Source organism: Chiroxiphia lanceolata, chromosome 25 (genome assembly GCF_009829145.1).
Source record: "Chiroxiphia lanceolata isolate bChiLan1 chromosome 25, bChiLan1.pri, whole genome shotgun sequence".
Taxonomy (NCBI): domain Eukaryota; kingdom Metazoa; phylum Chordata; class Aves; order Passeriformes; family Pipridae; genus Chiroxiphia; species Chiroxiphia lanceolata.
This window is the reverse complement of record NC_045661.1, coordinates 257,584-279,276: the sequence shown is the minus strand read 5'-3', so window position 1 is coordinate 279,276 and position 21,693 is coordinate 257,584. Positions and strand designations below refer to the sequence as shown.

Sequence of the window (21,693 nt, the reverse complement as noted above, 5' to 3'; positions counted from 1 at the left end):
AAATCCAGTCCGGGTTTCCTCCCATTCTGTATTCTGGTCAAAATCCAGTCCGGGTTTTCCTCCATTCCATAGTCTAGAAAAATCCAGTCCGGGTTTTTTCCTCACTCCGTAGTTTCCGGCCGAAATCCAGTCCGGGTTTTTCCCCGGCACGAGAGGAAATCTCTCAGAGGGGCTTCCCTCCAAATAAGCCCTGAATATGCCAGGAGGTTTCAGCCGGGAGAAAGGAGCTGTGGAAGAAAACCACCCTAAAAGTAGCCAGTTGGGATCATCAGGTTTTCCAGCCAAGAAAAACAAGGACAGAGATGAGGGAATCGGGTTCCAATTAACAACGATTTGAGGGGTGTAGGAATGATTTCTGTGTGTTTACATTCCCCACGGTCCCCGGCTCGCGCCGGCGCCGCCCCCTCTCCCCGCGCTGCCTTTCGCGGCCCGCCCTCCGCGCTCGCTCTGAGCACACGCCGCTCTGTGGCGAAGCAGCGGTCCCGGAGGTCGCAGAGGACGCCGCGGGGAAGCGACCCGCGGGGACAGAGCCACGGGGGACAGAGCCACGAGACAGAGCCGTGGGGACACCGTCGGCCGCCCCCCCGGACAGGCCCCGCGTCCCGCGCCTCCCGCCCGCCGGACACGCCCCGCCCTTCCGCACGCCCCTTCCGGCCCGCCCCGCGGGCAGCGCCTACACTTCCCATGAGGCCCCGCGCCCGCCGGGGGACGCAGTGCCGACGGTGCCCGGCAGGGGGCTGTGCGGCGCGGGGCGGGGCCGTTGCCGTGGTGACGCGGGCGCGAGGCCCCGGCGGCCGCCGCGATTGGCCGCGCGCGCGGGGTGCGGTGGCGTCAGGGGGCGCGCGGTGACGCGCGGGGCGGGGGGGCGGCGGCGCGAGCGGGGCCGTGCGCGAGGTGAGCGGGGCCGGGGGGCGTGAGGGGCAGGGGCTGGGACAGGGCTGTGAGGGGAACGGGGGGCGTGAGGGGCAGGGGCTGGGACAGGGCTGTGAGGTGTGAGGAACAGGGGTTGGGGCAGAGGGGACGTTGGTACGAGGAGCTGGGGCGCGGGGCATGGCAGTGACTTGAGGGTTCGGGCTGTAGTTCCTGCTTGGGAAATCAGGGCAGACAGAGGATGGGACGTGGCCCACACGGGAGGAGGCTGAGGGGGACAGTGCCCATCTTCTGGGCAGGGTGAGGTGGCAGAGGGGAATTGGGCTGGGGATTGAGGGTACCAGTGAGGGGCGCTGCTGGGGTCTGGGGCTGGAAGGAGGAGAAGCAAGAGGGTCAGGATGGTCAGTCAGCAGAGCATCTGGTGAGGTGTTGCTCAAGGAAGAAGGATCTGAGAGTTCTTTCCCATCCCTCATATTTCCATGTTCTGCTCCTGCTTTCCCTGAGATCCCAGATAAAGGACATGCTTTTTGGGAAGGAATCTATCTGTTGAGCCCCCACATGTTGGAAAAGCCCCTGTGAACAGACTTGGGTGGGCAGAGAGGCAAGAAAGCTTTGGATGTGCTGCAGGGTCTGGACAACATCCCTCGTGGCAATACAGAGGGTTCTGAGCGGTGGCCACTCCTCAGTTGGAATCCCAGGGCAGGTTGCAGTGTTGGTCTCTAAACCAGTGACCCATGGGTTGAGGCAGCCCATGTCCCATTTCTCGTTTCTGCTCTGCTCTCCTCTCCACAGCCCTCTCCATGCAAATCCCTTGCTGCCTTTGGCAGAGGATCCTCTTCTGCACAAACGTGCTCCAGGCTGTGCTGAGGTGGGAGTTTTCCTGGTGACTTACCATGTGTCAGCCAGGGACATCAGAGGAAGAGTCCAGCAGGGATGTGCTGGCAGGTTCCCTCCATACCCTGCTGAGCTGGTGCAAGTGTTGCCTTGTGTGTGGTGTGATTGGGCATGTCCTGGCATTTAACTCTGAGCGGGGCAAGGTGAGCCAGTCATTTAGGTTTAATTCTCAGATCTCTGGCAGCAGCAGCAGCAAAGCACTGGTCTGTGATGGGAGAGAGCTCAGGGTGTGATTTGTGCACTCCCTGTGTGTGATTCAGCCCTTGTTGACAGTGTCAAGGCTATGCTGATGGGCTTTACTGCAGGTGGAGGAAGCCAATTCCCGATGTGCCATTGGGGCTGGAATGACTTTATTGTTCCTCATTAGGAAGGTTAAAGAGAAATTTTGTCAGGATTATTTAGAAAAACTGTCTTCCATGTTGGGAGAGAAAGGATGAGGAACGTGCTCTGGCTGTAATGCACTGCTGCAAAAGTGAAGCTCTCGAGGGCCATTTTATGGCCCCACTGAAGCAGAGGCTCCTGCCCTGCCTCTAAAGGAGAGCAGTTGCTGCCTGCAAGGGGAGCTGTGACTTTGACACCACTGACCACAAGAACTGGCAGTCCTGATGAGAGTGATGCTCCAGTGGGAGGGACTGGGGTCGTATTTCTGGGTCTCACACTTGTGACCTCCCCTGGATGTACCTGATCTGCTTGGTGCTGTAGGGAACACCCGCCACACTCAGGCCGGTGTGCTGAAAGCCTTGGCTTTTGGGGCAGGGGATTTGCATCCTTTTTTCATCCTCTCCTGAGCAGCTGCAGCTCCTGGTGCCATGTCAGAGCCAGAAGGGCAGGTGACACCAGGGGCTCACTCTCAGCCCGGCACTCGCAGGTCACTGCCGAGCTGCCCGTCCTGGTGGGGGCTGGTGACACTGGTTTGTTGCTGGTGCTCGGCTGCTTCACGAGTCATCCCGTGTTGGGGGCAGAAATAGGAAACAGGGCTTTTCTATTGGGGTGGGAGGAGCAGCTAAGCCTGGGTAATGTCAAGGAGGGTATGTGGGTGCAAATAGCATCATGTTCACAACATCTTTGTTTAATGTTTTAGTCCAGTCAGTCTGCATAACTGTCTAAAAATAGGACATATTTTCTCTAAGTCCTCTAGTTCAAAGCCTCATAAGCCGTTCTTTTCTAGCATTGGTCTCTTACTGTTTTTCTGATCTGGAAATTCGTATAAGGCAAAGTTATCAGGAAAACCAAGAAGAGCGAATGAACTCTGTCAATCCTTAAGTTTCAGCCACCCGAGAGGGAAGTTCATTAAAGTTGCAGGAACTTTCTGGCAGCCTCCTGAAGGTGGATTAAGCAAGCTGAGTAAACAAGCCACCTTACGGCCACCACAGACCCTTTTTTAGCATCAGCTTCGTGTATTGTCAGAAAAGCTCAGGGTCATCAGCCTCTAACTGCAAGTGACATAAGGCAAAGGTGACATCTCGATGCTCAAAGCCTGGTGAGGGGTTGGGGCTGTCTCTGCTGGGACATCCAGGGGTTTGCTCTACCTCCCAGTCCTGGGGCAGATGCTGTGACCGCCTGCGGTAGAGGGAGTGTGTGTTTAAATTTCAGAGCTGCTGCTGGACCCAGCCCAGTGCTCCCAGCAGCATAAATATCTGGCCTTCAGCACAGCCGTGGAAATCCGCGCTCTGTCCTCTTGCAGATTGCTCCAGGTTTTGGCTCTCCGTGCTGACATGGTGACCGAGCGGTGGCTTTCGACAACAGGCAGACAGGGACAGCAGCTCCACAGAGGTAACCCTTTCCCTTCACATGCAGGCGACTGACCAAGGCACTTATCCTACGTATGTTTCTATAAACTTGGGACAGGGAAGAGCCTGGGAAAAGCAGTTTGCTTTCAGCAAGTTTCACTTGCGTCCAGGAGCTTAAATGTTCTTAAATTTCATTGTAAATTTAAACTCTATACCTTATTTTTGTTCAGTTTCTGAATATGATTTTTATGAATATGATCTGAGAAGTACGTTGTGAGGACCATGGTCTAATCCTGTTCTTCTCAGCTGGCTCTTGCTTGTCAAAGCATAGTGACATAATATTTCATTGTTTCACTGATGATTATGACTGAAATTGGCTCCTGTTAGGTTGGGGAGGGCACATGAGATCCGGGGCTGTATGTGGGTAACCAATCACGCACCGATCCGACACGCGTGGCACTGCTGACGTCTGCTGGACAAAGCCGAGCCGGTCACGGCAGAGCCGGGGTAGGGGTTTGGAGGAGCTGGTCGGTGGGATCGGGCAGGACACCCTCCTGCCTGCAGACCTCTGAAGTGATGCCTGGAAGGCTTCACTGAAGTCCCCGCACTGGGACACCGTGTGTGGCTTCCGGCAGTGCCGAGGCTGTCTGCACGTGGCTGTGGGTGTGTGTTTGCCACAACACAGGTCTGAGGTGTTCAGCTCTTGTGGATTTCTGTGTCAAGTTCGTGCAACTGTTATGCTGTCTCTGTTCTGATATTCAAGACACAAACTTCCAAGGATCTTCACAGCATATGGAGAGGATTTTGTAATGAGCCCCGTGAGGCTTTGCTGATCAGAAGAGCATTGTTTTACAGAATTGCTTCCTGGTGTTGATGGGCTCCGTCTCTTTTGCGTGATGCTTTTTGACAAATATGTATTTTTGTACAGTACATCTTGTTGCCTTTTGGGGAATATTTCATCTGTGGCTATTGAATTATGAGCTGGAAATCTGCAAATGTTCTTGGAGACTGCAGAATTAGCATGACAAAAGACTCTTGGTGTCCTTCGAACAGCAGAACCTGACATGCAAATGGTGTTTTAATTGGGTGAGATGATGTTACAGTGCTTATGCCTGAAAGGTTATTTGCTGCCAGGCTGGTTTGCCTTGACTATGACATTTTAGAGATGTCGGGGGGTTGTGTTTTTTACTGGCTCTGTTGCTTAGAGCAGGAACAAACTGATACCTGTGGATTTGTCGGGCTGTGTTCACTGCTTCTCATCAGGTGCTGCAGAACAATCTCTGCTTTTCTAGAAGTGTCTGTGTTCAGAGATACACTGCTTAGCACTGCTGCAGTAATTTTGGAGACCCTGGGAAAGTCTAGACAAGCAGAAGTCATTTCCATAGTGAGTACAAATGAGATTTTTCTGTAGAGCTAGTTTTATTTTTTTGTTAATACTCTGAAATGTGCTTGCCTTGGCAGAATGCCTGGGAAATTACTTTCTCAAAGCAGGGTTTAGAATGGAATGATTGATGCCACTATGAGTCCTTTTGGTCAAGGAGATTGTGAAATGTATCTCACCCAAAATATATGGTTTGGGGTGACATTCACCAGAGCCCTGCTTGATTTCAGGAAGGGTTCAGAGTAGAACTGGCTTGAGATGTATCTCAGTTGCAGGATGACTTCTTGAAATGCTCTAATATTCACTGTTTGGATCACAGTATCTGGAAAATGTCTGTGTCCTGCAAAGCTTAGTCAAGAGCTTGTGAACATCTGTGATCATTTGGGTCAGGTCTTTCCATCTGGTTTTGCAAAGGGTTCCAAAGTACGTGTGACTGTCAGGGTGCTTCCCTGGGGACCCCATGGACAGGTTCTGCTTTGAAGGTTTGAGTTTTGGGGAGGCTGTGGTTTGCAGGGGAATCATGACCAAGGAGGAAGTGACAGGATGAAAGCACAAGCCAGAAGCATGAACATTTCTCATGGTGCTGGGTCAAGACAGAGCCCATGTCTGGGCTGGGGCATAGCCACGGCCAGGTAACCTCCATGCTAACAGAATGGTTTCTGTCAATGTATTTCCTGGTTTGCCCTGGTCTGCAAACTGCAGCTTGGAAGAGCAAAAACCAGAACTTGCATGTTCAACCCATAACATAGATGTGGGATGGAGACAGGGAATGGTTCTGGTGATTTGAAAGGGCAAATGAATTGATAGGGAAGTGTTTCTTTGATGAGCTGTTTAGATAGACTTTACTGTGAACCACATGCCTGCCTAATGAATGTCTCCTCAGGAAAAGCTTTGTCAAGCTGAGGAGAGGTCCATTGAGATGGCTTCAAAATAACCAATGCTTTGTGCAGCCACCTTGCTGATGGGAACCTAAGCTCAAATCTCTATCCTGCCTGACTTGTTACAAACATTTTTTTAATGCAACTCTTGGTTTCATCATAATGCAATCTGAGACATTTCTGAAAATGCTCAAATCAGCTTTTCACCTTTAAGTTGGTTATATGGATTCTGCTAGAGATGTTGGCCCTTGAAAGCTGTTAACCCCATAAGGGCTGATGATCAGTCCCATATCTCTGAAAATGTCCATGGGTTCTTATGTCCATGAGGTAGGTGTTGTATTGTGGGACTTAGGGACATGGGGATCTCTGGAAGAGGGTTGTTTGTGAGCGTGAACTTGTGGAGCCCACTAGGCTCCCAGTAGCTGGTTGTGTTGGGAAACAGTAGTTGTTGGCTTGCTGTGGACCACTGCAGCTCGCCTTGTACTCTCAAGACAGTGCCAAAGACACAAGGATGTTATGAAAGGTATTAATGCTTTGCTCAAATGTTTTGTTTTCTGGGGGCTGGTGCAGAAATTCAAATGGTCAGAACACACTGTGACTCTTGGCAGAATTATGCTGACATGGTTGCTGCTCATTTCACTGCTGAAAGTGCAGGGAAATCTCTGTTCTCCAGCCGGCTCTTGCTATGTGAATGTGGCCAAAAATAGTAAGGAAACAGCATTCCCATCTAGTTCCCTGAGAGGATGTTGAACTAGTTTGTGTAGCAAAGTGATTCTGATGTTCTCTGGAGGTTTTCCCATGGAGACCTGTGCAGTTAGACTTGGACCCCTCTGTTTTCCTGCTCTGTGGTTGAAGTGGAGCTACAGCAGATGCAGGGATCTGTTTGATCTATCTCAGTTCCCTGGCACGTGTTCCCTGGCCCTGCTGAATCATCGGAACTTGTGCCTGGGCACAATTGCTCTCTGTCAGCTGCATCCTGGGATTAGAGCAGCATGGCTGGTGCCCAGGATATTTTGCTAAGGTCTACAAAACCAATAGCACTTTTCTGTGAGTCCAAGTGTAAACATAACAAAATTTACAGGCTGATGGATTTATTTTTTTTTCCTGGTTAGCCCATGGGATCTAAATCTGTCGCTGCAAAGAGGAGAAGGCTTGCTACTGGTTTTGTGGGTTTTTTCCTGGACCTGGGAGCACTGGCAGCCTTGCAATAAAACTTAGGGGCCTGCTGGGTGTTTGGCTCCAGAAAGAAGGCTGCACACACGTGTGTGTGATCCCGAGCGATGCCTCGGCCCGCTGCTGCTTTTCTGCCCCCCATTGCTTTTCTGGGGAGCTGATTGCCTCATCCAAAGCAGAGGTGACTCTTGCTGCTGTCCCGGTGACACTGAGACTTTGGGGAAAGCTAAGCTGGGTCCTGGTGTGTGCAGCACTGCCAAATGATGGCCTCACTGACCATCAGCGCTCCCGTTGGCAGCCAGAGCTTGTTCCACTTGCCACTTTCCTGGAGTTCCATTTCAGTGCTACTCTGAGTCTGTAACACCCTGTGCCCAGTGTTTGCCTTGGGAAGTGGTGTTGCTGTTCCCGTGAGCTCCTCCCTCATCAACCCTGTTCTATAATTACTGATGTTCCTGAAACCAGATCCTTCCACGTGTCCTGCTCAGGTTCGGGAGGACAAGAGGTCCTTAAGCAAACCAGCAGCCCTGGAGTACAGCCAAGAGAACTTCAGCAGTATGGGAAAGCATCATCTTACAGTGGTTCAGTGAGTTCTGAGGCCCCAACCTCTCCTCACCTTCAGTATGGTAAAGGAAAGGGGAGTATATCCCAGACAGCTTCTCTAGCATGTGTGTGCTGGGTTTGCAGTGTGATGCCAAAGCATTACCACAGCTTCACAGCCACCTCTGCTTGTGCCCTGGGCTGTTGGGGGGATGATTCTCTCTCCTTGCCAGTCTTAGTGCTCTTCTCAAATAGCAGCACTTCTGTTCTGTTTCCAGCACTGAGAAGCCCCAGTGCTGTCACCTTTCCAGTACCTGCTTGTTTCCTGGCTGCTGTTGTTCCAGTGGGTCAGACCCACATGCCCCTCCTGGCCTGGGTGCTCTGGGCTGGTGTGAGTTGACAGCAAAGCACAAATGCCAGTCAGCAGTTGTCAGAATGAGATGCGCCCGTTTATTTGCTGAAAGTCTTCCTGGAAGTGGCTCGTACAGGAATGTATAACAGGAGAAGGTGGTCACGAGAAGTGTGGGGTGCTGACTGGGGGCTGGGCGGGCCAGACCTGCAAGTGTGACTGCGAACAGGTGCCAAAATCCATAATACAGGAATAAACAATGACACTTGGCACTGATCGATTGCTCTGCACTTCCAAAACGTTCTGTCTCTGTGAGCTAACGCAGCAAGGGGGAGGATCAGGAATGAAGCACTGTAGAAGTCCCAGGTTTGTTTTTTTGTGGTGAGTCTTGGTTTTGTTTGTGGGTTTTTTGATGATGAAGGAAATGGAGGTATGGGACTTGACTGAATTTGCTGAAGGTTGTGGAGCAGCACTTCAAGTAAGAGCTAACAACTGTGCAGCTCTTCCCTGCATGTCCTGCTGCTGCCCTTCTGCCAGTGGCAGCCGTAGAGCCTGATAAGGGCAGAGAGTCTCTCAGCTGGGAAATTGTGGAGGGATGATTCCTCTGTCTCTCAGTAATCTGCCATCTCTAGATTTCCGAGCATATCTTATTCATGCTTGGACCTGCTGGAGCTCCTGGGGGCCAAGCAGCCTGGCAGACCCTCCTTTGCACATGGCTGAGAGTTCAGTGCCCAAAGTCTGATTCGTTCCTATGTCTGCGATACCTCTTGTGCTCTTAACAAACCCAGCACAGGCGAGAAAGCAGTTCCTTTTGCAGCAAAGTCCTGTGACCTTTTTTGGGTAACAGCATCAATCATGGTATGAAAGGAGAAGAATCCGTTGAGTTTTGTAATCTTTTTAACAAGTTTTTTTTTCCCCTCAATGCCCAGGAAGTGGGTGAGTTAAAACACGCAGCATATGTGTGATTCATTTTGGCAAGCCTGGCTTCTCAAGGCAGTCGAGGGAATCTCCTGCACCGTGTCACGTGTCCCTGAGTAATTAGCAGCAGCACGGTAATGGCAGCTCTGGCAGCACCCTGCTGCTTAGTCAACTGGGCTCATGCTTGGGGAAACACAGGTGGTCAGGCTTGGAGAGAGAATCACAGGACTGGACTCTGGGGCACGGCCCAACATCTGAGCAGGCGCTTCAAGGGGAAAAATCCGGCCCAGAATATCCATCCTGGTCAGGGCTGCGTGGCAAGGAAGAGCCTATCTAGCTCCAGTAGTCTGTTTTTGTGTGTAGCCTGCCTTGCAGCCAAGACTTTGAGTAAGGGAGGAAGCACTCATCTAATAAGTGCTGCTGAGATCTCATTGGCTAATGTGGGGGCATGCTGATCTTCCAGGAACAAACACAAACATGTTTTCAGTGTTTGTCTCTCCTGTTTTGTACACTTAGTTACCTTTCCTGTATTGCAGCATCTGCTTAGCTCATATTTGGCTTTTATTGGTGGTAGCTGACATGGAGGAGGAGGAACAGAAACTGGTACTTGTTCAGCAGATCTTGGAAGCAGTGACGCAACCTGAGGGGAGTCTGCCAAGAGGTGGTCAACCAGCAATAATCACATCTCCTGTATGGATTCAGGTCAATTTTGGATTCAAAATATGCTTCACAGCACTGCCCTATGGAGGGCTGAGTTCTCATCTCACCCATTCTGCTTCTGTTGGCTGTGAATTTGGCTAACTTTTTTTCCAGAGGAATAAAAACACAAGTCAGAAGTGCTCCCATGATAAATTGGTTTCCTTTTACAGTTCCTGGTGACTTCTTTTACGGTAAGTTGAACAACTACTTAGAGCAGATCAACTCTGTGACTTGACCTTGGGAGGTTTGGACCTTTATTTGGTGCTTGGCTTTGCCTGGGAACTCTGAGCTTGGCTCCAGGGTTTATGCACTAAGCAGCAGTGGGGAGCTCCTGGGCCACAGCACAAGCTGTGGGTTGATGAACTGGAGGCTTGGATCTTGGTCAGCTCTGGAGAAGTACTGCCTTCTTGCAGGGAATCCACACTGAAGATTTATCTCTTTTTAACTTTTATTCCTGTTTTTTAGCTCCCTTCGTGCCACATCTCTTTCCCTGTTCCCACCAGTGTTTTAGCTTGGCATAGATGCCAGCTTCTAGGAAAGACAAACCTGTTGCCCGAGCTGTTTGCAGCCAGCAGGCATGAGCCCAAGCCCAGAACCAGCAAACAAACCCTCCCTCTGCCAGCTGCAGGCTCCTGGGAGGGAGCTGCTGGCTCAGCCAGGGTTACCAAAGCTCCTTGGAACAGGGATTGAGGCAAGAGCAGAGCACGTCACAAGATGTTTGCCCTCTTGCTCATTCCCATCCTGTGGGAAGAAGAAGGGAAACAGCTTTGCTGGATTCTCTGGAGAAACTTAGGAAGGAATTCACAGTCTTCATCCTTGTTTCCATCACTGTTCTGTGAGAGCTGCCAGACGGCAAAAAGGAGTGGTTGGCTATGCTGGGCAGAAATCTCTGCCCTTCTCCCTGCAGCTTGAAGCTTGTGTGTTGTGCTCTGCCTGCTCCTGCCACCAAGGAGTGTGCTCACTGCTGCCACTAAAGTACCTCTCCTGGAAACAAAGACACCTGTCCTGCAGTCTGAATTCCCAGTGCAGAGGGGGAAAAACAAAGCCCTTTTGGCTGCGGGAGACCCAGGCTCTTGTGCAGCACCAGCTCTGGGGGTGACTTTTGTCCTGGCTTTGCAACATGTTTGTGTTCACCCTCCCACCTGCAGGTTTTGTCCTCTCCCTCAGCTGCTTCCTTGATCTTGCAGGGAGCTCTGACCTTGACGGCTTTCCAGGAATCCAAGGAACTGGCTGCAGCCCTAAGTGCAAAGTGTGAGGCATGAGGGTCTGCTGCAGGAGGGCAAACGAGCCCAGGGAGTCCTGGGTCACTGCACCCTCCCCCAGCAAGACCTGGGCTGTGCCATGGGCTTGGGCACAGGGCACAGACCATCCCAGAGCTTAGGGTTGCCTTTGTATGAGGCCCCTGTGAGATGCTGCATTGGTTAAACTTGGGCCTGCAAATTGAGGCTTTCCTGGAAGAACCTGAATTTTAGTGGCTTTCCTGATGGATATTTCTCTGCTTAAAAATAGCTCCTTTAAGGAAGTGGATGGAACTCTACATAAACCAGGCTTGAGATATTAATTACTCAAGCAAGAGTCGGTTTAGGAATCAAGATCTGGAGGTAAATGAGCACCAGGATGTTGCAGCACAAGCTGGATGCTCAGGCAAGATCCCCATGGTTGGGAGGGAGGTGGGAATGGCTCTGCAATGGCTGTGGTAGTGGCGATGCATCGTTTGCACAGCTTGAGCTTTTCGTGGGCTCTTTGGGATAGAGTAAGGCAAACAAGGAGCGGAAGCGCGGGGGGAGGATGGGGCCATTCCTCCCACAGGAAACCCAGGATTAAGACACTGGTTGGATTGTGTGGCTGTTGGGATTGTGCTGCTGGACCCTGTGGCTGAGCACAGCCCGGCAGCTGCGCAGAGCAACAGCAACACGTTCAACCCAGCAGCTCTTGGCAGAGGAGCCAAGTGAAAACAAACACAGAGGCTGTAACTGGCAGTGCTGTGATGGAAAGGAGCACGAGTGCAGGGCCAGCAGGAAGCCGGTCTTGCAGATGGCTCACACGGGCCAGGGGCTTTAAGCCTCTGCCTGCTGCTACATCAAGCCCTGCTCCCCCAGCATCCCCCACCCATGGGCACAGAACACCCCGGTCAGCTGCTGCTCCTGGTCCCAGCTCTGCCGTGGCTGGATGGGGATATAGGATGAAGCCAGCCCTACCTTGACCCTTCTGGAGGTGTTGGCTCTGAAAGACACTGGCCTTGGCTGCCACCATGACATCCTAGGGCACTGGCGGCTCTGGGGGACGTTGTCTGGGGCAGTGTTTCTGCTATGGGACTTGCAGGATGGGGGCCCCAGGTCCCTGGGTGGCATCTGAGCTGGTTTGTCATCTGGGTTCTGTCTGCTGGCCTTTAAATACAATTCTGTGAGTTTTTGCTTCCTTGAGTCTTAGAGAATGTTTATTCCAGAGTGCAAAGGGGTGTGGTTGGTCACACACTGTCCTGCTGCTGAGCTGCTCCGTGCAGGCACTCAGCACTGACCCCAGCCTCTCTCCTGTGTCCTGCAGGCTAGCAGGAACAGCCTGGTGGGGTCCATCTCGGATAGACACGGATGATGCCAGAGCTATGACAGGGATTGCAGTCTTGGCACTGAGGGGTGATCAATTATGGAACAACTACAGGAGGAAGTACCTGAGGTCAAGGAAGAGGAAGAGGAAGAGGCAGTGATGGTGGCAAGCAGAGCCTCGGACCCAACTGCAGGACCAGACAGCTCGCTGCCTTCAAGCAGCTACACAGGTAAGTGGAGCCATGGGAGCTCATCTGCCCCCAGAGCATACAGGCATCCACAGCCCCCAGGCAGTGTGCTCAGCTGCAAGGGCAGAGGACCTGTCTGTGAATGGAGTTGAGCTGGTTTTAATTTCTTCGCTTTGTAAAATAATGCACCAATAGCCAAGTCATGGAGAGGCTCACTTGTTGCTCTGTGGTCACTGCACACCCATTGGCAATGGGTTGTGGAGTGGAAATTAAAAGGACAGGCAGGTAACATTATGCCTCAGAGCAAGGGGCCTCCTAGGGTCCTTGGGAATGCTTCCCTGGACACTTCTTGAAGTTCTCAGTGCAAAGTGATTGTAGGAGCCGGGAGAGAAGGTTTGTGGCTGCTGAAGAGGCTCCTCCAGAGCCCTGGACATTCCAGCTGGGCAGCCCTGTGCCAGTGGCTAGCCAACCAAGGATTATAAAATCAGCTGGTTGTGTTTCATTGCCTGGGCATGAATGCCTGGAATCTGCCTGGAGCCAGTGCCTGATTCCTGGTAACTGGCCAGCTGCTATGGCAGTGGCAGGCAGGACAGGGCTGGAAATCCCTCCTCAGCCCCATGGCTGGAGGAGCTGGCCAAACCAGGAGCTGGGCCTGTGGCTGTAACGTGGAAGGACACGTCCCTGTGTGTGTTTGCAGATGTGTCACAGAGCTCCTCTCCCTCGCTGTCGGACCAGCTGCAGGTGGGCTGTGAGGAGGCGGCCCTGGGAGTGCTGAACGTGGAGTGCAGAGTCTGCGGAGACAAAGCCTCGGGGTTCCACTACGGCGTGCACGCCTGCGAGGGCTGCAAGGTGTGTCTGCAGGGAGGGCTGGCTCAGCTGCACCGAGCAGGGCTTAGACCCCAGGGACTGGGCTGCCTCCTCAAACAAGCAGATTTGCAGCAAAACAGGGATGTGGGATTGAGTGAGTGTAAAAAACCTGTCCAGAGAGTGTGGCAAGTACAGGCAGGCAGCAAGTGCTGCCCTGGGAAGGTAGCTGAGACCCGTGTGGCCCAAATCTTGCCCCATCATGCTTTACTTTGAAAGGCAAATCCATCTGTCCCCACAATGCCCCTGAGTTTCCTTTTCAAGGTTGGTTTCTGTGCTGCATTGAGCTGTGTGTTTATCCCCCTGGGATCACTGGCTGCAGCTTGGATGTGCTTCCTGCACAACCTTCTTGGGATAGAGACTGCTTGCATCAGAGAGACCCAGGGCTCCCCCTACTCACCTGCCTAAACCTCCCTGAGGCTCGTGGGGTTAAGAAACCAGCCAGGTCCCAAACCACAGGCCCTAACACTGCTGCTCCATGTCCCCCTGCTCCCTGCCTACAGGGTTTCTTCCGCCGGACAATCCGCATGAAGCTGGAGTACGAGAAGTGTGAGAGGAGCTGCAAGATCCAGAAGAAGAACCGAAACAAGTGCCAGTACTGCCGCTTCCAGAAATGCCTCTCCCTGGGCATGTCACACAACGGTGAGTGTCACTGCTGACCACAGGCCTGACTGGCTGGGTGACACGGGGCCAGCTGCCCTCCTATGAAAGGTGCATATGGCAGGCTGTGCTTTAGCCCATGGTTCTCCTTGCCAAAGGATCATTCAAACACAATATTTCAAGCTTTTGACTCTTCATCCCTGTCTTCTATACGAGAAGGGGCTGTTCATTCCCACCATGCAGGACAGCTGCTGGTACATGGCTGTGCCTTATGAACTGGCCCAGAGGGAATTGGACACACAGATTGCTCTTCTGTGCCAGGATTTTAAAACTTCTCGTGTAACCATCTAGGTCATGACCAAGCAAAGGTGTTTATGTGGGTTTGTGCAAGAGCCCAGAGGACTGGGATGGGAGTCTGGTGCGAGGGAAGCAGCAATGGCTGGTCCATGAAGGTGCCAGTGCTGGAGGAGCTGCATCCTGGAGAACCATTGTGTTGTGCAGGAATTCACCAGCAGACCTGTCCGTCTGCAGTGGCAGAACAACCTGCTACCTCTCTGGATGCATCTCCTGGAGTCACCTCCCTGTCTTGACCCACTGGTTTTGCCCCCCCAGCAATCCGCTTCGGGCGCATGCCAGAGGCAGAGAAGAGAAAGCTGGTGGCAGGGCTGACGGCGAGCGAGATCAGCTGCCAGAACCCGCAGGTGGCTGACCTGAAAGCTTTCTCCAAGCACATCTACAATGCCTACCTGAAGAATTTCAACATGACCAAAAAGAAGGCAAGAGGTATCCTGACCGGGAAGGCCAGCAGCACCCCAGTAAGTTCCCTCCCAGGGCAGGTGGGGTTGGCCATGGCCAGCACAGAGGGCTGTTCTCCTGCCATAGCTGTTCCACATGCACCAGTTCCCACCTGCAGCTAGCTGGGCCCTGCATGTCCTGCCCCTCGCTAGGAAAAGTCCCATTGCTGTGCAGACTTGTGCTGTGGTGGTGGGTGCAGGTGGCCTGAGCATTGTCAGTCCCAGAGGCAGGGAACAGCACAGGGACAGGCAGGCAAACATGAGTGTCCTGGGCAGAGTTGGCACCTCAAGTCCCCACAGCAGACTCCTAACTTGCTTCTTGTTCAAGCAGCCTTTTGTGATCCATGACATGGACACCTTGTGGCAGGCAGAGAAGGGGCTGGTGTGGAAGCAGCTGGTGAATGGCATTCCCCCCTACAAGGAGATTGGGGTGCACGTCTTCTACCGCTGCCAGTGCACCACGGTGGAGACTGTGCGGGAGCTCACAGAGTTTGCCAAGAGCATCCCCAGCTTCATAGGCCTCTACTTGAACGACCAAGTGACTCTGCTCAAGTACGGGGTGCACGAGGCCATCTTCGCCATGCTGGCATCCATCATGAACAAGGATGGGCTGCTGGTGGCCAACGGGAACGGCTTCGTGACCCGTGAGTTCCTGCGTAGCCTGCGCAAGCCCTTCAGTGAGATTATGGAGCCCAAATTTGAGTTTGCTGTGAAGTTCAATGCGCTGGAGCTGGATGACAGTGACCTGTCCCTGTTTGTGGCAGCCATCATCCTGTGTGGAGGTGAGCGGGTGCCCTCGGCCATGCCAGAGTCAGGAAGAGTCCTCCTTACTTAGAGGTGGGTCAGAGAGGGCTGGGGGGCTGAGCTGCCGCTGGCCCTGAGGTCAGCCAGGAGTGTGTCAGGGGCAGAAGAGGAGAACTGAACACTTCCAAAACCAAAGCTGCTCTGTGGCGGTGATGCCTGGCAAGCTTGGACCAAAAGCAAGGAGTGTAGAAGTGGCATCTCCTTCTTATGTGCTGCTGTGGGCAGCACTTCTCCCCTTTCTAGCTGATGAGGTTGGAGTCACAGTGGGTGGGATACAGTCCCCAGCTTCCTTTCCTCAGGAGGAGCATGTGCCTTGGAGGGCTGCCCCATGACCCTGCAGCTACTGTGCTTCCTCTCCACAGACCGTCCTGGCCTGATGAACGTGAAGCAGGTGGAGGAGATCCAAGACAACATCCTGCGAGTGCTGGAGTTTCACCTACAGGCCAACCACCCGGATGCCCAGTACCTCTTCCCCAAGCTGCTGCAGAAGATGGCAGATCTGCGGCAGTTGGTGACGGAGCATGCCCAGCTGGTGCAGAAGATCAAGAAGACAGAGACAGAGACATCTCTGCACCCACTTCTGCAGGAGATCTACAAGGACATGTACTAAGGACCTGTTATTTATGAGAATGAAGCCATGGATTCCCATCAAGACTCTTTGTACAGAAACAAAGAAAACCCTTCCCTGTGTCTTCCATTTCTTCTACTGGAAACTCTTTTCTACGTGACCCTGACATACGGTACGTAGGGCAAGATGCTGTCACGATTTGCAGCTGCCTCCTGCTCGGCCAGGGCTTCCGTTAACACACACTAACAAATCTCCACAGCTGCTGTTTCCGTTACTGCGGCCCAGCTCCAGCTGCTCCCGGGGCCACTGGAGCAGCCGCCCGGTTTACATGGCACAGGCAGTGGGGTTCTTACAGCACCCCAGGTCCCCAAGGTGGGAGGAGCTCTGGTCCTGAGGAGACCCGAGCGAGGTGCAGGGGTCCGGTGGGACCAGCAGCAGCACTTACAGCGTGTCTGTATTTTCTTGTTTGTTTGCACTCCGAAGACATAGTCCTGAGCCGTGAAGTCTGGGACAGTTGTGATGTGAAAGGATGTTTCTCTCTTTCCCAAAGAAAAGCCAGAGTATTTGAACACGGGTAGGGCTGTCCTAGCAGGGACCCTCAGCAGCAGCCCCCTGTGCTGTGCAGTGTGTTCCTGTCTCCCAGAGGGACTGTGCGAGCTCTGCCTTCCTGAGTGCTGTGTGGGAACTTGTGCTCCTGGCACCCTGATTCCAGAGGGAATGTGTTCCTTGGCACCTCAGTATGAGAGGAGGGATGGGGAGGTGGGAGGGAAAGGATTTGACTCGTTAAAATTCACCTTCACAGCAGAGGCTGGAATTTGTGGCTTCCACAGGCTGTTCTGCACAGCTGTGAGTTACCAAAAAGGTCTGTGCAGGGTCAGTGGCTTTGGGCTGGTCAGACTTTAGTGTCCTGTCTCAGTTTGCCCTGTGAAAGGGACCTGGATTGTCACCAGCTCTCTGCTTCGAGGGGGAGCAAAAGGATCCTTTAGTGCATTGGTTGCAAAAAGCTTTACAGCTGTAAACCCCAGCATAAATGCCAAGGATTTATAAACTGGGAGGGAGCGGGTAGGATGCTCACAAGGGGCAGGAGCTTCCCAGAGAGCACAGCCAGGTCAGGGAAGCTGCCAGTCCTCCTCTGCCACTGTCCCGAGAGCTGGGACAGCTCCAGGCTTCAGGGTCTGCCTAAACCCAGCACCATTTTGGGACTTTACCTCATAACTTCTCGCAGCTGTAGTGAAATGCCGTAGTGCTGCCTGGGCTGGGCCCCCAGTGTGAAGGGCTGCATCACCTGAGCTCGAGGGGAGAGGATGGACCCGGGAAGGGCTCAGTTTCCCTCTCAGGATGATGGTGTCTGACCTAAGAAGTAGCACTTACCTGTCTGCAGCTCCTGGTCCTGTGTGTCCTGAGCAGCCTTATTAAAATACTGAAATCCCCAAGGAGGGGTTGTGGGAGCAAATTAGTCGGTTTTATTTTACTTTCCTCGTCTTCAGGGTAGCAGATTTCCCTGGTGCAATAATTCCTTTAAAAAACCCAAAGGGGAAGAGCACTGGGCTTCCCCACCCCGTCACAGGGCTGGCGATGGCCAAACCTGCCCCTGCTGCCGCACTCCAGCCCTTTGCTGTGCCTCAGTTTCCCTGCCCAGCCCCTCCCTTCCCTACCTTGCAGGGGCGTTAGGAGTTACCATTTCTGAAGCACTTTGAAGCCCTCTCCGGGAAGGCACTGGAGATATGCATGTGCTGGATGGAGCCCAGGGGATTTGCCCATCCCAAAGCCCTGGTGGCATCCCCACCGCAGCCACATGCAGGACTTGTGCCCATCACCTGGGGAACTTTTTGCTCTTCCTTCCTCAACAGTGTAACAACCCTCAAACTGAAATGTATATTTTTGCTAGAAGTACAAACCTCCAAGTGTTTTTAATAATATAAATAGTGTCCGCAAACTGACTTGACTTTAAATAAATCTGAATTAAATATTTAAGAACCTTTTAGTGTCCAGCCTGTCTTTGTGGGATTTCTCTTGGCACCTGGGGGGCTGCCCATGAGAGGGTTTCCAGCAGAGGTGATGGGATTTGCTGGATTTGTTGTGATTTCCAGGAATTTGCCATGATTCCCAAGTCTCCATTATTCCCAGATCTCATAGCTCCTGTGGTTTTCCTGCCTGCAATGTAAAGGCATCAGAAAGAGCCATTTCTGAACAGGGTCCCAGTCTCAGAGCTGGGTGCTTGCTGCCCCAAATGCTTGCAGGTGGAGCTGGGCAATTAGCTCAGCCCAGCCAAAACCACCCCAAGATGGGCAAGGATGGGCCACATTCTGGCTCTGGGCTCTGCCCTTGGCTGTGTCTGAACACCCAAGAGTTTGCAGAGAGCAGCTGCAGACCCTCAGACTTCCCTCTCCCCAGTTTGAGTGCCCCTGGGAGAACCTATTCCATTGTCCCCCACCTCTCCCATGCATCTGGGGATACAGGGAGCTGTGGTGCTGCTGGGCATGTGATCCAGGGTACCTGGCTGGGGACCTTGTATGGTTTAACCCAGCAGACAGCGAAACATCACTGAGCTGTTCACTGCCTCCCTTCCCAGTGAGATGGAGGAGAGAACTGAGAAAAAAGTGAAATTTATAGGTTGAGATAAAGATAGTTTAATATGACTGAAACAAAAAGGAAATAGTAATGATAAAAGAATTAGAATATACAGAATTTAGTGATGCATACTGGAGTGGTGCCCCCCGCCTGGCTTCTCACTTCAGGAGCAAGAGGAGCTGGAAAGTCCTTGACTCAAAGTAAACAATGCTCACACTCCCGACTGTTATCAGCCCGGGCTTGTTCGGGCTTGTGTTCCGCCCAAATCGCAGCACGGCCCCCACTCCGAGGGGAGAATTATCCCAGCCGGACCTACGACACACCTGAGGCCATAAACAGCCCCGGGAAGTAGCCGAGCCCTCTTGGCTGCCGGGGAACAGATGGAGCCGGGCTCGATGGTGGCATCTGGGACGTTAACGGCCAGACAGGGCTGTCTGAGACCCCTGTGCAGGTAAAAGGCTTGGGGTCGGGAGGGCTGGGAGCAGCTTTTGGGGGAGATAGGCTTGAGATGGGGCCACGAGTCCCTCCCTGTGGGGACAGAGAGTGGATTGGGATGGCCTTGACCCACCCCCCACCCATTTCCCCATGCAGCTGCCCCACCTCCGGAGCTGGGGGTCCCCAGAAACACTCCAGCCAGGCACCTCCTTCCTGTCAGCCGCAAAGCAAGGACTCCTTGCCGCTCTCCGTGGCTCCACAGGGAGCCAGGGGCTGCCCCAGCCCTCAGGACCCCTGGCTTGCCCTGAGGAGAGCCCCCAGGCCAGCCCAGTCCTAAGCTTATTTTGCTTTGCAATTAACCATGAGAGAAGGCTGGATGGGGCTGGGAAAGCATTGGCTCCCCCCGGGCTCTGCCCTTGGCAGGGGCTTCTGAGCCCAGACACCAGGTGGGGCTTTTGCAAGTTATGGCCCCACGCAGACAAAGCTGGTACCCGGAGGGGTGTCAGGGTGGCTGGTGGAGCAAGGTTGGAGTGGGGTCTGACCCCAACCATGCGGCTCCTCTGGCCAACAGGAATTTTGCCCGTGGTTCCTGTCGATGGGGCCAGAGCTGCCGCTTCTTACATGACAGAAACTCAGCTCAGATCTGCAGGTACTTCCAGAGTGGGTTTTGCAGCTACGGAGAGCAGTGCAGGTAAGGGGCAATGAGCAGGAGTCTGATGCCCCAAGGATGGGCTGGGAGCCAAGAGGAGTCATGCTGGGCTGATGGGCCTCTCTGTCTGTTTGTCTCTGGGCTCCTCCAGCTACCAGCACATCCAGGAGGAGCTGGTGCCATCCCGCCATGGCCTGGATCCCTCCATGCCCCCCTGTCACTGGGGCCCAGAGCCTGGCACTGTGCCCATGGCCACGGCCCAGGGCTGGGTGGGACCCCAGCACACCTCGGACTCCCCTGCCCCCAGCACGACACATGTGGCCTTCAAGTTCCCAAACATGGAGGTTGAGGTGGAAGAGAAAAACAAGAAGAACGTCGCAGCACCTGATAACATCAGTGGAGAATTTGTCCCCACACATGCTCAGCGTGCCTCAGGTAGGTGCTAGGCTGCCCAGGGGACCAGTGGGGCCGAGGATACTGGAGTGGTCACGGTGGAGCAGTCTGAGCATGTTTCTGCCCATGCCCCAAACCTTGGCCAAGCTGGGGCTGTGGAGAGCTCTCCAGGGGACTGTCACTGCTGAGGCTGCATGCTCTTAGCAGCCTACCTGGCTCTCTGATGGTGGGGTGGGATGTGCTTTTCCCCTCTAAGAGCTTTCCTCCTGCAGGCTCCCAGCTACAAGGGCTGGCACTGGATGCAGACTCCTGTGACCCCAGAGAGACAGTGGTAGAGATGGTGACAGGGACTGACCCTGCAGAGGTGGGTTTGGGGGTGTCCTGTGGCCGGGCACTCCCCAAGGCCAGGGCATTGATGGAGCTGGGGGGTTGCCGTGCTTTGCTTCTCTGCGTGCAGGTCTCTATGGATCTGGGTGCTGCGGCAGCCCCAGTCCCCACTGAGGCACTGAGAGCCCAGAGTGAGGCCGTGGTGTGTGGCATCTGCATGGACAGGGTGTACGAGAAGCCGCTGCCAGAAGAGCGGCTCTTTGGGATCCTCCCGAACTGCAGCCATGCGTACTGCGTGGGATGCATCCGCAAGTGGCGTCGCAGCCGGGACTTCCGGAGCACAGTCATAAAGTGAGTGGGGATGGGGACAATGGAGAGTGGTCACCATCACCCCTTCTGCACCCTGAAATCCTTCCTTAGGTCTGGTGATGTGACTTTGCATTGGCATGACTTTTCTTTGGGAACACATCAGTGGGAGTAGGGATGGGGATACTGGATGAGGCCATGGCAGCAGGACCACCCTGCATGGGTGCTGAGCCTGTGCTCCCTGCTCCCTTTTTGGGACACCCGTCTGCACCCATTGCCTTCACCCAGGGCCTGCCCAGAGTGCCGGATTACTTCCAGTTACTATATTCCCCACAAATACTGGATCTCGGATGTGAGTGAGAAGGAGAAGCTCATCAGAACCTTCAAGGCGCGAACGGGGTGAGTGCATGGAACTGTGGGTGGTAGGGCTGTGGGCTCTGTGCTGCCCCAGGAGCCACGCTCACAACTGTGCTTGGAATCCCGCAGGAAAATCAGATGTAAATTCTTTGTTCGGAACCGTGGCCACTGCCCGTTCAGGTCTGACTGCATCTACCTGCACGAGCTGCCCACCAGCCGGCTGCCACGGCACAGACAGCAGCGGCTGAGGATGCCCACTGTAAGTGGTGTGGCAAGTCCTGGGGCTGGGCTGGGTGCAATGCGGTGGGAGACCGGGGCTCATCCTCCCTCCTGTGCTGCAGGAGTTCAACCCTTCTTCCTCGGAGAGCTCTGGCGAGGAGGATGAGGAGCTCTGCATGCTCGAGTGGGCTCTCACCCTGACTGTGCTGGAGACGGAATTTCACTACTCAAGTTATGGCCACGAGATGTTTCTCATTGACTTCAACAACTCGGACTGAGCCGTGGGGGGGGTCACACTGGGCCTAGGCGATGCTGGTGGCATCTCTGGGAGGGGGAATCATCTGGTTTTGACTTCCACCATTGTTTTGGAGTGGCTCTGGGCATAGGCGGTGCTGCAGGGAGGGGGTGGGATGGGGAAGCGGTCTGGCTGCCATTTATCGGGGCGCCGGGAGTGACTCAGGGCGGTGGGGCACAGTCCCCGTGCTCTTGCCCTCGCCCCCTCAATGGGAGACCCGCGGGCAGGGGGCTCGGCTGGGTGCTGGGGGTTTAACGTGGGGATTTAAGGCCCACGGGCCGGGGCGGGCACTGTTTTAAACTGGTTTTAGCCAAATCCGGGAATTAATAAAACGCGTAGGTAACATCACGG

General features: G+C 53.9%; 2 protein-coding genes across 6 annotated transcripts; both read left to right on the top strand.

Annotated features, from left to right (window-relative positions):
* Window positions 1-835: 835 nt before the first annotated feature.
* On the top strand, window positions 836-17,769 carry PPARD (peroxisome proliferator activated receptor delta). Of its 5 annotated transcripts, none has more exons than XM_032710548.1 (8): window positions 836-894; window positions 3,449-3,537; window positions 11,974-12,202; window positions 12,858-13,009; window positions 13,528-13,666; window positions 14,237-14,439; window positions 14,750-15,200; window positions 15,585-17,769. In XM_032710548.1, the coding sequence occupies exons 3-8, from the start codon at window positions 12,073-12,075 to the stop codon at window positions 15,830-15,832; spliced, it is 1,323 nt and encodes a 440-aa protein (XP_032566439.1). In that variant the 5' UTR covers window positions 836-894; window positions 3,449-3,537; window positions 11,974-12,072; the 3' UTR covers window positions 15,833-17,769. The 5 variants fall into 5 exon arrangements, with proteins under 5 accessions (XP_032566439.1, XP_032566441.1, XP_032566440.1 ...); XM_032710550.1 differs by having other exon boundaries at window positions 858-894; window positions 12,088-12,202; window positions 14,747-15,200; XM_032710549.1 differs by lacking the exon at window positions 836-894 and adding an exon at window positions 1,239-1,738 and having other exon boundaries at window positions 12,088-12,202; window positions 14,747-15,200.
* A 1,875-nt stretch (window positions 17,770-19,644) lies between these two features.
* LOC116798270 (probable E3 ubiquitin-protein ligase makorin-1) lies at window positions 19,645-21,688 on the top strand. Its single transcript, XM_032710556.1, has 6 exons — window positions 19,645-19,880; window positions 20,111-20,202; window positions 20,296-20,516; window positions 20,760-20,870; window positions 20,958-21,087; window positions 21,170-21,688. The coding sequence occupies exons 1-6, from the start codon at window positions 19,652-19,654 to the stop codon at window positions 21,323-21,325; spliced, it is 939 nt and encodes a 312-aa protein (XP_032566447.1). The 5' UTR covers window positions 19,645-19,651; the 3' UTR covers window positions 21,326-21,688.
* Window positions 21,689-21,693: the final 5 nt, after the last annotated feature.

Bases quoted from the DNA above. Each gene is read 5' to 3' on its own strand.
- PPARD (XM_032710545.1), top strand. From the start codon at position 12,073: ATGGAACAACTACAGGAGGAAGTACCTGAGGTCAAGGAAGAGGAAGAG. The intron at 13,667-14,236 runs GTGAGTGTCACT...TTGCCCCCCCAG, and splicing joins CCTGGGCATGTCACACAACG to CAATCCGCTTCGGGCGCATG. The intron at 15,201-15,584 runs GTGAGCGGGTGC...TCCTCTCCACAG, and splicing joins AGCCATCATCCTGTGTGGAG to ACCGTCCTGGCCTGATGAAC.
- LOC116798270 (XM_032710556.1), top strand. From the start codon at position 19,652: ATGCCCCCCTGTCACTGGGGCCCAGAGCCTGGCACTGTGCCCATGGCC. The intron at 20,517-20,759 runs GTGAGTGGGGAT...GCCTTCACCCAG, and splicing joins TTCCGGAGCACAGTCATAAA to GGCCTGCCCAGAGTGCCGGA. The intron at 21,088-21,169 runs GTAAGTGGTGTG...CCTGTGCTGCAG, and splicing joins AGCGGCTGAGGATGCCCACT to GAGTTCAACCCTTCTTCCTC.